The 17299-nt window shown below is 41.9% G+C and overlaps 1 protein-coding gene across 1 annotated transcript in view; it reads right to left on the bottom strand.

The window, feature by feature from the left end:
- Positions 1–17299, bottom strand: part of LOC139009064 (ubiquitin carboxyl-terminal hydrolase 7) — a 68892-nt gene that overhangs the window by 16795 nt on the left and 34798 nt on the right. Inside the window, exons 3-11 of the mRNA XM_070412999.1 lie at positions 12448–12646; positions 10159–10297; positions 9435–9523; positions 6940–7048; positions 5914–6044; positions 5372–5426; positions 4317–4397; positions 4129–4219; positions 1622–1704 (exon numbers count right to left, since the gene is read on the bottom strand). Coding sequence (XP_070269100.1) covers positions 1622–1704; positions 4129–4219; positions 4317–4397; positions 5372–5426; positions 5914–6044; positions 6940–7048; positions 9435–9523; positions 10159–10297; positions 12448–12646 — 977 coding nt within the window. The remainder of the gene's footprint in view (positions 1–1621; positions 1705–4128; positions 4220–4316; positions 4398–5371; positions 5427–5913; positions 6045–6939; positions 7049–9434; positions 9524–10158; positions 10298–12447; positions 12647–17299) is intronic.

Here is a 17299-nt window from a genome sequence, read left to right as displayed (position 1 = left end):
CCACTCTCTCTAAATAATCTTGGAAAAAATATCCTCAGGTGATGATTAACAAAAACAAACAAAAAAATATTTAGACCTATATTTACTGCATGTGAGAGTTCCCTAAGGATGACATTCTATCTTGATATCCAGCAACAAGGGAATAGTTGAGAAAATTAAGGTTTGGTCACTTTCTGACATATTTTATAGTCATTGAACACTATGAAAAATATGGAAGAGCACAGAAAAAACGACCAGGTGGAAAAGCCTAAGAGCAAATGCAGTAACGCAAGCGAAGGAGTGCTAGGAAGACCTGGACAGAGCCGCACAGTGAGCGGCTATGCTGGGGGACTCTCCGTGAGCAGCGACCTTGCCCTAGACTTCCATCTTACTGTGGAGCACACTCACAGCGCTTACTGCTCAAACCACATCTGAAGAACGTTCCAAGTCAGTGCCAGCAACATGGCCTCTCCCTGCTGCTGCCTGTGCAGACACCCCAACTCCCAAACTCGGCTCCTCCGGGGCCTGTGCCTGCCCAGCGCTCACGCCTCTCCCATCTCTGCTCCACCTCAGCCAATGCTTTTTCCCTCTCGAAAGTAAGCCTTTGCCAACTCAACCACTTCCAGGCCACCTGTGACCCTCATCAGGTTGATTTCCAACCTAGACTTTCCCTCGGCACTTTAACGACCACCTAAAGGAACTGGTGGCTGTGTCAGGCAAGCTACTTGGCAATGCTCTATGATGTGCATTAGTGTATTTAAGGGGATAGGGCATCTGGAAGGAAAAACAAATCCCAGAACCTACTGCCACACAAAGGACTGGCATGGTCTCAATACACCCTGAAATAATAATAAAAGAACTATTTCTCCACCACTGTCCTCTGAGACTATGATGCTGAAATACATACTGCTCGCCCAGACCCCAAATATCCAGTGTGGATAAGGGTAACTCTCCTGAGTAACACAGGTATGTCCTGGCACATCCAGGTGACTTACTGCTTGGTGTCCCGAGTGGCCCGACCAAGCAGAAGAGCAGGCCTGTGGCCCACTGCTAAATGGCACATCAGTACCATGAATTATCTGACCGTGGACGCTCCCTGCTCTGCCAGAAGCCCAGAGCTCCTGAAGGGCAATGTGAAAACAAGTGGGCACCAAGTATCATGGAACAGATAACAGAAAATGACTGCTCATTCTGGAGTCAGGATCCTCAGAAAACTGTTACCACCAGGCAAATGCAGACTCCACGTGCCTAGGAAATTCTATGTGTGACTAGGAGAAACTGAGGAGAGCCCGTGCACTGACACCAGGAACGGGAGAAACCGAGTAACGAACGAGTGAACTGGAAAAGTCGTCAAACAAGGGGACAGAGCCTCAGGTGTGCCGGTGACAGTCCTACCTCTGACAACAAACTGCTTCAATGTCCTGCTAACACCTTCGCTACCCCTTCCTGTTCAACCCCACCAGCCACACACTCAGAGCTCTCTAATATATACTGTCCAGGCTAAGATATGAAATCCTTTTGAGTTCTAAATAACAGCAGCATATGGAAAGTTACGAGGAAATTGTTAGTTCACAATTAAGCAAAAGATTTGAGAAGAAAGTGAAAAGCTACACCAAGACACTGGTACACATGTCCAAGTTACCTGCAAGCCGTGCTCCCCGGCATCATACTTGTTGTCACCGTCTAGTTGTTCTACTGCCACATAATCCACAAATGATTCAAATACTTTAAAGAGAGAAAGGAAAAAGTCAGCCGAAATTATCAGTAAAGCTTTGATTACAATAAAGCCAACGCCATACATTTAGGAATGCCAGGGAAGGGAATGTAACTGACTGAGTGCGAGCAGTACCTCTCAGCCCCAAACAGAGAGCAGTTAAACTTGCCATACCACCTTCACTAATCCAGCAAAGGCCTAAATGCTCATGACATGGTTTCCTAAGGTTCTTACAAAAATAACATGGAGTCGGTGTTCTAAGATTTTAATGAAAGCAAGTAACAAATTGTCACCCAAGCACCTACTATAAAGCTACAATTATTAAGAGTGTAGAAAGTGAGAGGGAATGGGGGGGGGGGGGGCGGTGAGTAGGGAGGGTAGTGAAGGGCACAGACTTTCAGATATAACATGAGTAAGGTCTGAGGATCTAGTGTAAAACATGGTGCCTATAGTTGTCAAAACCGTATTGTACAATTGAAATGTGCTGAGAGTAGAACTTAAGTATTCTCTGCAAAAGAAATGCAGGAATGAAACACGTGAGATGACGGATGTGTTCACTAATCAGATGAAAGTAACCCCCCCATACGCATGTCAAATACGATGTGCACTTTAAATATCATGTAAGTGTCCATTAAACTGCATCGCAGAGCAGTGAGGAGAATATGATGGGACCATTTGACATCCATGTGGAGGGGGTGAGGGGTGGCGATCAATCTTAACATCCCACACATGCAAAAAGAACTATTACAGGTGGGTTGTAGATAAGCAGAAAGGTCAGAACAATAACAGATAAGAGAATATCTTATGACTTCAGGGCAGATGTTCTTAGGACACCAAAAACAAAGATTGATACACTGGTGATCACTTACGTTATGAAATTCTGTTACACAAAAAGAGTGAAAAGGCGAGCCCCACTCTGGGGGAACGCCTCAGCGACCCCACCCAGAACTGGCGTGCAGACAGGAAGGCCTCCTGTGCTACTGGTGACAGTAACAGGAGCCGGACTTCCTCTCCTGCACTGGACGGGTAAAACCCTGGACTGCGTGGAAAACAACACTGCCCACACTCTGGATGACAGGCAGTGCGGAGCGATGACCTCTGAGAGAGCCCGTAGTATCCCAACTACGCGTACTTTCCAGGGAAGAGAAACTCAAACAGGCCTGAGGGGTCAAGGAAGCTCAAATGTGTAGGACAGGGAGCCCAAGGGAAGACAGCTGTGGAGGAAGAGAGCGCCAGGCGCACACAGGGTCCTGGAGCCTTCGGTGAGTGCAGGTCATTATCTGGGGCTGGGGGACAAACCACCTCACCGATAGAGGCACTGGCCCCAGAGCTCACACCAGCCTGACACTGGTCTGTGTTCCCTCCTGCCTCAGGGGAAAGCCTCCTAGGAATTCAGGCTGAAACTTAGGTGTTGCCTCAGTTGTGAGGACAAATTAGCCCTTAACTAAAAACTGTTGTGCTCCCACCTGACAAAGGTGAAAAGCAAGACTTGAAATAAATTATTGACAATAACTTAATTGTGCCCTAGAACAAAGGTTAAGCGCATGCAATACCCATCAAAATCACAACAGCTGGCATCCAATGAAAGATTACCAGGCATACCACAAAGCCGGCAAACATAGCCATGAAGATGACAAAGGTGATTCAACAGAAATCACACAGGTGGTGATAACTTAATGTCCTTGGCTGCAAGTTTTATGAACTGTATTCCATTATGTTCAGAAAGATAGCCGTATTACTAATAGGTACTGGAAAAAGTGACCACTTCATGATCTGTAGTGTGGATTAAAACCCAGAGAGCACCATTCTCCCACCAAAACATTCAATCTGGTAACTGATAGCTCCTACACATTGCTGGGCGGGGGGATAAACCTTTATCTATTAAGCTGAACATGTGTGTACCCTGTGAGCCAGCAATCCCACTCACCATAAATGTGAGTATGTATGTGCCCCGGAGACAGAAATAAGCATGGCCAGCCAAGGAGCTTATGCCTAACAGCCTCACAGTGAAAACAACCGAGACATCTACCAAGATGGTTTCAAAACTCTTGTAATACATTTCCAAAGGGGAATGCTGTAAGCCAATGAAAATGACCAAATTATTGCTACTCATAGCATAGGTGAATTGCACAGAAATAATGCTGAGCAAAGTGAGAAAGGCACTACATCTCACATAAATATTTACAACATGCAAATACAACCTATAACAGGATGTTAGAAACTCAAGTACTAGTGGTTTCCCCTGCGGAGGACTCAGTGATGGGAAGGGCCGGGCAGGGCTGCGTGTGCGTGTTCACTGGGTGAGCTGTGCACGCAGCGTTTGGGCACGTGGCTGTCTATGCTCCAGTTCAATGACAAGCACTTCTGTAAGGAAGCACTGAACCACAACAGAAATTACCAGACAGGCAGCAGGCCATTGCATGCACACAACTTACTGTTTTTCTTTCCTTTTATGCTCAGCTGGATGTCATAATAGTCTTCTCTCCTATCAGATCGATAGTCCACCTCTTTACACTGGATATAAGACTACAAAGGAAGGGGACATGGTGTGAGTATTAATCAGAACACTGTTAGCATTTTTAAAGTATTTTAAAATCATTCTTGAAGAGAGAGAGCCACATACCACCATTTTGCCTCTGAATAATTTAGGTATGGTGCCTTCTACACACGTGCCTTTCATCTTATTTTCCACATTATCAAGCAACTGGAAGAGAAAGTTTTGGCTTTAGGAAAATGTTGTTTAATAAATATACAGTAATTTGCAACTTGACTAGGAAATTTCAATGGTCAAATTCTAGACTATAAATATTATGACCTTTGGCATGCAATTATCAAAAACATACAAAATCTTCTTCCTTGGTTGGATATTTACAAAAATATCTACATGCAACAGTTGAGATTAACTCTCTATCCAGCCTTTGGAATGAATTAGTAATCTGTAGTGCCTTTAGAAGAATTTTTTATATTCATTTTACCTCTGTGGAAAAGCATGTAAATTGAGCACTAAACTTAACTCGTATTGGTCCACACCAAGAGATTAATGAGGTTGAGCCTGTCAACAGGATTGACTGGTTTGTCCATGGATATTTAATGAACTGGATTCAACCCAGCTAGTGCTGCAAAAAAGAAAACACACCTTGCCCAGCCAATCACCTTGAATAGCCATGTCATGTTGTGTGTTTGTGTGTCTTTCATCGCAACTAGAAGAATGGGATTTGCTAGTGGCTAGAGCTGGTTTGGGGGAGAATCACCCACACAGAGCTCTGCCTCAATCAGAACATCTGTGCAAAGGAGGGGCCTGGACACTGCAGGGCAATAACAGAAGTCACCCTTCCGAAGTGCAGCAGGGCAGTCAGGACGGCTACGTAGCCAACCTGTGATTTCTTTTGTAACGACTCGGGTAGATATTCCAGGTTAACACATTAAACGTATGCTACCCCCTATTTAAATTTGAGTTTCCCCTCATACTTCCCTTTCAAATAACTTATTTTCATCCTTTTTGGATTTTTAACTAGATAGATACTGCTATTTCCTTCTGGCCTAATTTTGGTCCTGAACAAAGATGGGTATATCTGAATTATAGTGACATGAGGTAGGTCTGAGGTTTTACTTGAAAACAGCAGACAGTGTTTCAAAATATTAGATGTCAGTAGTATACAATGATAGCTTAATACATACCACTCGACATAGCTCCTGAACATCATGTTGCATGAAGCTATCTAAAGTTTCCCACCTTGGAAAGAGAAAATGAACGTTTATATTGAAACTTTGACATTTCAAATAAGAATAAATTAACAAGCAGCTTGGATTAAAAAAAAATTACACAGTAAAATAATCGGCCACTATTCTTAAATTCATTTTCTGAGATTATTTGGGGGGTTATAATTAAGATAAACTAAGTTTTATCAGGACACCCAAATGTTCACAACTTTATCTTGTTCTAAACAACTTACTGCAAGAAGAGGTCATGTTCGTAAGTAAGTACACATTCACTTAAAAACTATACGTGCCCTTTTCCTGACAGGTAAAGCTTTAAGTGGTGACTTATTCCTCAAGCAATTTTCTAAAACCAAGCCCCTATTTTCCAAAGAGGTCAAATAAAATGCAATGATAAAAACACTCTGACATAATTAAATGCCTACACTACGCTCCCTTTCTTCTAGCAACTCACTCATCCATAAGAAAAGCAGCAGAATGGAAAGGCAGATTTGAATACCTACCCAAATGACTTTGTTAGCTTTTTTGTTCCTACGGGCTTATCGCTGTGTTGTAGTTCATAAAACACCCTCTGCAATGCTAAAGGGACACTTTTGGATGAATCATCACCCTCTGTTGGCATCATGTACACGGCCTAAAAGAAGTCATAAAAGTGAAATTTGATGTGAAAGTATACTTTCTAATATCACAATGGCTAAGGTAGTTTAATAAAGACTTTTAGTTATCCCCTAAATAGGCCACAAAGTGTGTTTTATTTTTTTTAAATCATAAAAGTCTTTAGAAACAAACTAGAAAAACAAGACAAAATCATTTTTTTAAATTACCTATAGCTCACCATCCAAAAGAGAACCACAATTATGTCATACTTCTTGGAGCAACATTTTTAAACTTAATATTACTTATAAACAAAAGATTTGATGAAACAAATGCTACTGAAACTATCCATATTCAGCTATCCCCAGGATAAAATCCTTCTATGGTAATTAACTAGAAGAATAGTGCAAACATAAAGAGAGCCAGCAGACCAGCCAGTGGTGCCCCCCAACCAGGAGTCCGTGTTGCCTGCACTGCTCTATGCTGCTCACGGCTCTCTCCTACGTTAGATTCAAAGGAGGTTTGTTCTGGCTTAACTATTCTTACAAATATAAGTTTTACCTATAATAGCTGAAAATTGTATGTCACAGCCAGTAGTTTTCTAACTGAATAATTTTTTTTTCTGAAGAATTTTTTTATAAAGAACTTTTCAAATGATGTTCACGGCTTTCAGATTTAAAACAAACCCATATTATTTCTAGCTCAAAGTAAGGATTATTAGCTGTACAGAACTTCTGATCACCCCAGTTAGCTTTGAAAGTGTCCAAACACTAAGGAATAAAAATATGCACAAGCATAACACAGGGGCCCTCTCTGGAGACAGCACTGTGATACGGGAAGATAAGACAAAAGTTGGCAAGAGAGTTTTGCTTGTGCCTTAATACTTGAGAGAAAAGGGTGGGTGGAGGTTGGGGAGAGAAATACCATCCATTTACCTTTCGTAGTTGATTTGTGAAAAATAAAGTCTGCAGCAGGCTGTTCATGTAACAAGTCGCTCCCTGATTCTTTAAACCGACATAGCCCGTGTGCTTCTTTGAATCCCACCTACAAGATCAGTTTGAGGTTGAGGGAAAACTGCACAGGACACCCCCTTGCTTCTGCAATGTGTGTGGAGCTATTCGACGAGATGTCAACATGGTGGCCAACATTTCACTTCCCACCATCCTGACACAGGAATGAAGGCCAAGCCTCCTCCAAGGTAACAACTCATCAACTAGGCCTGTGACATGGAGGACACCAAGGCCAAAAGTTCTTATCATAAGGTTCCCTTCAATGGTCACTGACTGTCCGCCCAAGTGTGTGGACCAGAGCTAATTCAATCTCAGTGTTCAAGAAGCAGCTTAAAACACTATCTGCTGATGGTAGCATTGCCATCATTTACCAAGATTAGCACTCAGAGACAGGGCTTAAATTCTATGTACTTCTATCAAAATGACCCCACTGTGGTTCTATTACATGCACATTAGGTCATGTGTAGTCAGCAAGAAGTGGAAATAGCTGAGACCCCTCTTTTCTGTAATCATATACACAGAAAAGATAAGCATGTGTACAGGCAAGTTCTGATGCAGACTTTTAAACATCTATAGCTTTTTCTCTTAGTCTTTTCTTTTGGTGGTTGGTTAGAAGATAGATTTTTTTTTTTCCCTCAGAGTTAATAGTCCACCCCATCCCACCCCACCCCCGCCAAAACAGGAAGCTGAAGAGGATACCACCTGAAAGCAGGACAATCCCCCACCTCCATCTCCACCTTCCCGTGTGTGTGTGTGTGTAGTGAAAAGATATGAACGTGATTGCACTAAGTGTGACCAATCCTAGGAGGTATTTATTATGAGGTCAAATGTCAACAGTACTCTGAATTCCAGGGGTTAGTTCATGGCCTTGCAAACACACTCAAGGTGTGTCAAAATGGCCCAGTTAAAATTTGCACATGTGTGTAAAAGTAATTTTTTAATGCAAGAATTACAAATTACAGATTGTTATTTTAAGAACTATAACCATAAAGGTGATAATGGCTGAATAAGTTTTGATAAGTGTGGCTAAGCCAATTAATATTTTGATTGGTAAGGCTGAAAACCCCAATCTACTTTTTAAGACAAGAGACATAGGGATAAGTGTTTTTAAATGAAGGGGGTGGGGAGGAGATCAAAAAAATTAGCAATACCTTGTTTCAGCCCCCCATTTCTGATACTATAATACAGCGTGTGTTTTGAAAAGGCAACTCAAAAAAAAAAAAAAGTCTAATTCCTCCTGTATCAGTCCAATTAACATAGAACTAATTAATATTATTTGCTTCTAAAAAAATTCCCAGTGCTACCCCCCAGGCCACATTAGCCAGGACCTGGACTAAGTAACAGCTCCTTCAGGGCCACTCCACTGCTCTCTGCCCCATTCCATTGGGGTCAACCAATGGTGCACTCTTGACCAAGAGCAGGGCCGTATGGAAACAAAATATCACAAGCAAGACACTGGAATCTGTCTGTCACTTAACTTCTTTCTGGAGAGAGTATTATTATTTCGCTTTGGGCCTTAAAAAGTGTGTTGGGCCCAGCTGATGTGGCTCAGTGGTTGAATGTCGATTCCTTATCAGGGTTGTGGGCTCGATACCAATCCCCATGGAGGGCGGATAGGAAGCAGCCAATCAATGATTCTCTCATCATTGAAACATTATTAATGTTTCTCTCTCTCTCTCCCTCCCTCTTCCTTCCACTCTGAAATATATTATTTTAAATGTGTTGGTCTTCTATAACATGATCCCAATTTATCATCTCAGCCTTCAGTTCCATTTTGCACACTTTCCTGATACTCTGCCCAATCCCAAACTTCCCTGCTAGTGTCTTCACTCATGTTGTTCTCCCTACTCCCAAATTCCACTGTCCCTCCTCATCACCCAGTCACCCATCCACTCTTTAAGGCCAACACTTCCTCTTGCACACAGACCTTCCTGGATGAGTGACAGACACATCTCCTAGCAGGCCCTCCTCTAAGCTCTGTGGCACCCCACTCACTACTTCACCGCTCAGTGGGCCAAGGCCCCTTCAGCACACGCTGATGCTCCCAAATTGTACATTCCTGACCTCTTCAAAATAAAAACAGAGCCACCTCCTGCTGTAGTTATTTACATACTGGTCTTACTCCTTTACCAGACCAGCATGTACATTCTTTGAGGACAGAAACCCAAGGCTGTCTTGTTGACCCTATAATTATATTCTTAATACACAGCAGGGTCTGGCATAAGAAAACTGCTCTATAAATCTAATAAACAAAGCAGTGAATGTGAAGCTGCATATATATCTGTGTGTTCCATGTGTGCCAAGGGGCAGCACAGAGAAGGTGCTTATCTGTGGAATACATGCGTCTCTGATAGTATGAGAATGTTGTCCTCACTACAGCACAAAACACATTAACAGCACCCAATTAAAGAAAAACTTACGCAACTCCATGGGGAGCATCCGCCTGTACAAAGACTTCAAAAGTCACTTTGTCATCATCTATAAATCCTTTCTCAGGATCAGTCACTTCCTATAAAAAAAAAAAATATCCAACTTGCATAAGATCACACGAATGCTCCCTTCATTCCAACAAGACAATTATCCCAGTGTCCTGTGCTTAATAAATTAAAATGCTACTTTTTCAAGCATCCCAATTATGCTTCGTTTTGTAGTGTTCTTGGTTTATTTTAAACTGTTCACTGAACAAAAGGAGGAATCCCAGAGGCAATGGGGGTGCAAGGCCACAGCATGGAAATTAAAGGATCAGTGTCTGCTCATCAAAGCAGGGATGGGCGTTCCAGAGAGCCCGTGCTAGGAGACTATTTCCCCCTCTGCAAAAAGCAGCCAAAATGCACTGACTGGAGAGTTCAGGAAGGTACCTACAACCGCCCTGCTCTATGTCTGACTCAGGAAAGGACCCCAACTGGTATTATTTCTTTTAAAGGAAATGTACCTAACAGGAAAGCTATTAATCAACTTATCAATTTTGACCAAATGTTGAGACTTGAGTCCTGTTGGCTTCTAAAAGCTTAGCCAGGAAACAAAACCACATATAGATACCTGGCCAACTTATTCTAAAATAAACAGACAGCATTGAAAAATAAAAGATTTAGGGTAACACAGAATGATGCTCAGGTTATTCAGGCTAAACCCACTGTTACTTACACTCCAGGCCATAAAATTGGAAAATCCCCAATCATTTTCTTTATGGAAGAACAAATGACTAATACGACGACTGAATGACTTCTCATCATCTCTGTAATTTATTATCTTCAGCACCGCTTGTGCATGACAAGACCACGACCTGTTTAAAGAAAATAATCTAAGACTTAGGTAACATATTTCATTGATGTTTACATTTTTAAGAACACAGCACACAAAAATTCCCATACTTATTGTTTTTCCCTTTTGGAGGGATTGAGGAGGACACATTTACCTTTAATGGAGAAAAAGGCTGAAAGGGTTTGGGAGTGCCCCTATGTACTGATTTAACCCATGGTTTTATTATTTATTAATTTTTCAAAAGTTTACTTCAAGTTTCTTATAGGTGTATCTATAAAATACATGTTTAGATTTTATAAGAGACTACAGTTTTGGGGTCAGATTATAGTTCTATTGATATTCTTTCTAAAGAATAGGAAAAGCCCTAGCTGGTTTGGCTCAGTGAATAAAGTGTTGGCCTGCGGACCAAAGGGTCCCAGGTTTGATTCCGATAAGGGCACATGCCCAGGTTGTGGGCTCAATCCCCAGTGGGGGGCATGCAGGAGGCAGCCAATCAAGGATTCTCTCTCATCATTGATGTTTCTCTCTCTCCCTCTCCCTTCCTCTCTGAAATCAATAAAAAATACATTTAAAAGAAAGAAAAGAATAGGGAAAAAATGGTTCTACTAATAAAGTTGTCATCACTTCTAAGCATCATTCCTGCCCCTGGTGGCTCATATGTGCTGTGGCTGTCAAGTTCTGAAGAGCACCTTCCACACAGGCCTCCTGAGAAACTCTAAGCATGGATACCGAATCACAACCAAGAAACATGACCACAGATGCTGTCAGTCACGTTTTGAGAACACAAAGGTCCTCTGGATCGATGTTTATAAAGAAAAAAGATACCAGTGGGTGTGACTCAGTGGTTGAACGAGGACCCATAAGCCAAGAGGTCTCTGGTTCAATTCCCAGTCAGGGCACATGCACAGGTTGTGGACTCCGTCCCCAGTAGGGAGCAGATCAATGTTTCTATCTCTCCATCCCTCTCCCTTCCTTTCTCTGAAGAAAATAAAAACGTTTTAAAAACCAAAAGGATATGCCACTTTACAAGTCCACCATAAGGTTTACAATGCAAGTAGAGCTTATAAAGGAATGAACTTTGAACGGGCTGCAAACTCACTGAAATACCTAGCACAGCAGGGCTGTCACCTCGGCACTTCCACTTGCTCTGGATCTTTATGCTGGATGTGGACGGCTCACTGTGCTTCCCAACTGTTCAGGCTAAAGCTGTTAGACTAGAATCTAGCCCAATACTCATCAGATCTGATCACAATGTGAACATAGGGGAAAAATTTGTTAATCTGAATACAGCCCTGGCCGCACCATAAAATGGGCTTGGCACTTCCTAAAAATTCAAAAATAAAAAATAAAATGAGCTGTGTTCCCTGGAGCTTTAACAGAACTAGAACCAGTGCCCTCTGGGGAACAACCTTCCCCAGGGGGCACCAAAGAGCCACAATCAGGAGGTGACAGGGAGTCTATGCAGATGTGGTCCAAGGAAGCAGCTTGGTGACAAAGTGGTCTGGAATCCCTTCAAACAGTGTCACAACTAGGGGAACTGATAAACGCTGAACAGTGACAATTCTTAATTAAAGGAAAGAAGAGTAAAGAAGCTTTTGGAAGTAGGCAGAAAATGTGAAACCTCTAATCTTTGGCTTTACCTGAATGGAGGGACCACCAAAGACACTTCTTCTTTCTAAAGACATTTAATAGTATACCACCTCTTTTTAGAAATTACATGAATAAAAATTTATTCTCCAAAATAAGCGTAGTAGGCTCATGTTGTAGAACCCTCGAATGTTTTCATTTGAATTTTCTGAATAACCCATATGAACTGATTAACACAAAATGAGAAAGATGTCAGCCTAAATAATTTTTTTTAACCAAATTTTCCCCTTGGAGAGTTATTGCTGAAAAGGAATTAAGCCTGGTAACCAGTATTCAGCTAATCCACTGGGCCCTGATTCCGTGTTCATACAAACACTTCAGTTCTGTATATGCAAGAAAAGTACATATCTTTTTAGTTTGGATATAATACCTACCGGTGAGTTTTAAAGAGGGAAATGTATTTAATCTAATTTAAAATCAAAGGACTGTAGAGGCTTAAGGAAATTAAAAAAAAAAAATCAAAAAGAGGCCAAATGTATTATAACTATCTGTGGATTTGTAATTGCATCATTTAAACTGTCTTACGTGGAATCAGATTCAGCATTGCACTGGAGAAAGAATCCTACGCTTTTTTGGTGTGGTCTGTCTGGATAAAAGCGTGGCATCACCATAATCTTCCATGGCAGATTTCGCACAAAACACGGAGGGCTAAGGACCGACTCACTCAGTCTGCTGAAGCGCTCGACAGTGAACTGAAAGGTTGCCTCGGAGCGCCAACTCGTGTCTGCAAGAAAACACGTGACTGTCAATCAGAGCCCGTAAAACAGCCCTGAAAGCACCAACAAACAGGAATAAACTATTCTACACAACATCAACTAGCTAAAACCTAGCTCTCTGGAAAAATAACATCAGCCCAATTTACTAATAACCTAAAACAGCACAATGATATGCAGCTTCTGTGTGAATGAAACCCCAAATTCAGGAGGCTAACACACACCTGCCTTCCCTCCTAGATTTTTAAGAGTCCAGTGTGATAAGAACAGCTATTCTACTTCTTACTTCTCACATAATTCTTAGTGCATGGAGGAGCTTTGGAGAGAAGGGATGAAACATGTGACATCTGTCAAGGTCAGGGGTTGTGGGGGGAAAAGAAAAAGCCTTGAGACTTAGGCTAAGCTGAAGAGGAAAAACGAAGGGGGTGCTGAACTTGCAAACACTGGTGGCCTTTCGGGTAAAGGGCTATTCCCCAAGGAAGCGCGGCACTGTTTAGAGACAAAAAGATTGCTGAAAAGTTAGCCTACAAATAAAGGTTAAATAACTTCATTAGTTCATAATTTTTGTGAAAAATCAGCCTGAACTCCCTAGCAAAAAAAAAAAAAAGAAAAAGAAAAAGAAAGAAAGAAAGAAAGAAAGAAAAAAGAAAAAGAAAAAAATTGGTATTCTTTATTACTCAATGATACTAAAGGGAAATTTAAGGAATTAGGATTTTCTCCAATAAAAACCAATGTGTTGTTGTAGTGCCTGTTAGACATTCAACTAATGTCACAAACTTTAGAATTCCAGCTTTTACTGATGGTGGCTATTCATTTACAATTGACACAAGCGCCAGATTAGCTTTGATAAACCCAGCAGTGTCCATATCGACACTTCTTAGACTCCTTGTGTGAAGGAGTGGTCCTCCCAAGGCCACCCGCCAATCTATCACTGCCAGCACTTCATAATAAAGCATCGTAAAACTGCCACAGCAAGGTACATGCTTCTAAATGCTTCCTCTCACTTTCTGTACCTATCCCCTTGCAGACTGGGAACAGTTTACAGGCGGGCAGGGGACCAAGGGCTACACCTTGAGGAGCCACAGTTACTTTACAGAATAGAACGGGCAGGGAGGGTTTAAGAATCAATGCTATTTTGACATCCTGCCCTACTGGCTCCTGAGGTCCCCAATGAGACTGGAGGCTTAGGGGAAGAAAGGCGGGTTAAGAGAACACTCCCTCCCTTCATCCTTCAGTCTCTACACTGCACCGAGACAGCCAAGTGCTCAGGATACAGACTTCTCAGTGTACACAAACTGCTTGATTTGTGACTAACTGATTTGTTCTTAGGAAAACATGTCCATCAGTCCTCATGAGAGGTTAATATTCTTTACCAAAAAAAAGAAAAACCAAATGTATGTGTGACAGCATTTTTACCTTCTTTTAAACACTCTTTCTTCATCCCTAAGAATTTTTCCTACACATAACACTGCTCTGCAGTTTACAGTGAAGCCCTTTAAAAGGAGAGCAGCTGAGCAGGGGTTAAGCACATCTAAGAGGTGACTGCATTCTGAATTCGAGCCTCTCCTAGTGGCAGGCAACCCTAATCCCTTTAATGGATAATAAAGTCCACTGAAAAGGCAAGAAACTTGCTCAAGAGAATGGTGTATGGAATGGCTGAGGAGAAAAGCAGGCCACTTTTGCATAGACACATAGGTCACATTTGAGTGGTACTTAAATCCTGCAAGGTAAGCAAGGACAGCCAGTACTTAATTCCCCCTTTACAGACAAGGAAACTGAGGCTCCCTGAGGTTTACTGGCTCATCTTATCCAAAGTGTTTTACAAAGTGACCACGGGAGTTTTAATACTCAAGATTTGTCAACGCTAAGCACAATGACCCTGCCTCTGATTTGTAGGATGCCATTCTAACACTCCACCAAACACAGACCCCAACAAAACTGACCTGCTTTACACTGATTGAAGAACTGAACAGAACCAATCGAAAAGCACCCCAGGACACTCACTCCTGGGGCCTAAAGATTTCGAGGCTGCAAGGTCCCACCTCTCTTCTAATTGATTTTGTTTTCAGCTATCCGTAGGATTAGATTCTTATATAGATAAAAAACTGACACCTATCAGTGCTTTTCTGTTCTTCAGAATTTAAGTCAATTTCTAAATTCATCTTTCAATATTAAATAGGACTCAACAATAGTGAAGTGAGCGTGGCACTGAGTCCACGCGATGGCAGGCCCGACAGAGGCTCAGTGCCCTGAGCCTGGTGCCAACCTGGCTCATGGTACTCGGTTCACACTCGTTGAATTACACACTAGATGTGAGATTCTGCCTCACACTGAAGGCACATTCTTAGAACTTATCTTCCTAAACAGGAAATTCAACATAAATAGAAATCAAGTAAATAGAAATCTTACCCTATCACTGGAAATTATTTATACTAATAATTCAAATTACTTTGAATACAAAAAGGTCAAAACAAGAGAAGCTTACTTGAAACCCACCTTTGACAGATAAGGCTGGCCTGCTACAGCCCTATAAGGAATTACAACAGGCTAATATAAGTATTTGCCCAAGAAAATAAATGAAAGGTCCTTGGGATTCTATGTACAATTTTTGCAACTTCCTGTGTCTGTAATGACTTCAAAATTAAAAGTGTTTTAAGAAAGCAGTAAACCTGGAATTATGAAGGATACTCCACATCCTGCAGTGTTAGTATTTCATCCAAACAAAGACTCTAAATTGCCAGGATGCCACAGGGCACCTATCACTCCAAGAATCTTTCTATTATAAATAATAGAACAATGAGCTGTGTTAACTGCTGCCATCAAGACATCCTCAATCAGAAAACTTGATAACCCGCTACTTTCCCATCCTGTCTCTGAAAAGCAGCAGCAGCAGCAGCTCCCATCTAGTCCCCAGCTACCACTATGCCTATTCTTACAACAACCTTATCTTCACAGGTCAAAGGCCAATGTACTGGCCTGAGGTTTAGTTTCGTGAAAAAGTAGAGGAGCATAAAATACTTGGATTTTCTGAATCAGGAAGGTTAGAGTGAAGTTTTCCCAAATGGCACTCTTGCAGTTGATTGTATCAAGTCTAGAATACAAGTCTTTACAAAGCCCTAGTGAATTCCCAAAAATTTGTTTCATGGGTACCAACAATCTCAATCTAGATCCCCCTAGACCTGCCGAGGCTGCACTTGCTCTAAAACTTCTCATGGTCATCTCAGCAAAGACAGTAAGACACTAACATCAAAGTATAGTAGGTGCGCACAACTAGGAAATGATTTGATACTTGTCCACAACTCAGTGTTAACAGGATTTATGCCCTCTACCCCACAAACATTTTTCCAAACTATTAGCTTAACTTTTGTATAGGAAATGTGCCTTACACTAAGGCCTCTCTGCACAGTTAAGGCATTGATCATTGAAATCCAGTGTTTTCCAGATTGAGGTGTTAAAAGGAGATTTCAGGGGAAAAGGGTTCTAAAGTCCAGAGTTTTGGGGAATCATTAACAAAGAGTCTTTTGGAGAAAGTTGTTGGGATACTGAATGACTCAGAGATCTATACTACAGAAACTTGTTTAACCTAGCACTCCTCAAACTTCCTAGATTCACAACACACATGTCTTGTAGAAGAGTGTTTTGAAATACACATGATGGCTGGGAAAATGCTGCCCTCAAGGCTTCTACGCCTAGAACGAGAACCACCTCCCTCCTGCCCCCTTTGCCATCAAATAGAAATGATTTTTTTTTCATTCTCTTACTCCTGGGTCTTTCAAAAAGCACCTAAAATTCAAACCAGGAAGAAAGTGCAACTGAAGACCACTCTACTTTCTCCTATAATATGCTTTCTCCATGTGGTAATTCACAACAGGAGCATTTCCATTTTTAGGTTCTGTGGTTCAGCATCATTACTTACTACTAATAATTTAGTAAAATTGCTTTGAGAGAAAAGGGATTTTACATACATTATGATCTCATATAAGTGGTTCACAAATGAGGCCACTCTGGCTCCAAAGAGACAACTGGCAGTATCTAGATATTTGGTTGTCAGTTAGGGGGATGAAGGTGGTATAGCTCCAGTGTCCTATAATACACAGGACAGCTGCCTACAACAAAGAATGACCCACCCAAAAAGGCAACAGAGCCGAGGCTGAGACACATGCCCTTTTATCTACACCTGTGCCTTCTCCCAAGCCCTCTGCCCATAAAAACACCAGTGGAAATATCAGATTGAAAATGCTCTGTGGAAACTAGACTGAGTGTGCTGTGACTGGGTTGGGCAAGCTATTGCTCCGCAAGTGGTTAGAATTGGTCCTTCACTCACACCTGGCACATCAGACCTGGCTGTGCCTTCCCACTATACTCTCTGAATTACTTTTGGCATCTCCGGTGTCTAAAATAAAACCAAAAGCCCGGCAACCAGAGACCACACCCACACCGTTGCCCTTGGTCTAGAGTGGAAAGCGCACTCCACAGGTAATAAAGCAGCGGGGTTTAGACCACTCTTCTTTACCTTCCTCAGATATTGCCTCAGCCAGCTGCCAGGGGGTAAACCGCACTGTCAGAGAAATCTCAACTACGGCTGCAGTTTCTCATGGAGGCTGAACTTTTGGCAGGAGGTCTGAACAGCAGTCCTTCTGGTGGTGCAGCCCGTGGCTGATGAG

The sequence above is a fragment of the Myotis yumanensis genome, unplaced genomic scaffold (genome assembly GCF_028538775.1).
Source record: "Myotis yumanensis isolate MYYU_CA2020_CCGP unplaced genomic scaffold, mMyoYum1.0.hap1 SCAF_4, whole genome shotgun sequence".
Classification (NCBI taxonomy): domain Eukaryota; kingdom Metazoa; phylum Chordata; class Mammalia; order Chiroptera; family Vespertilionidae; genus Myotis; species Myotis yumanensis.
The sequence above is the reverse complement of the archived record's forward strand: the minus strand, read 5'-3'. Positions and strand labels throughout refer to the sequence as shown.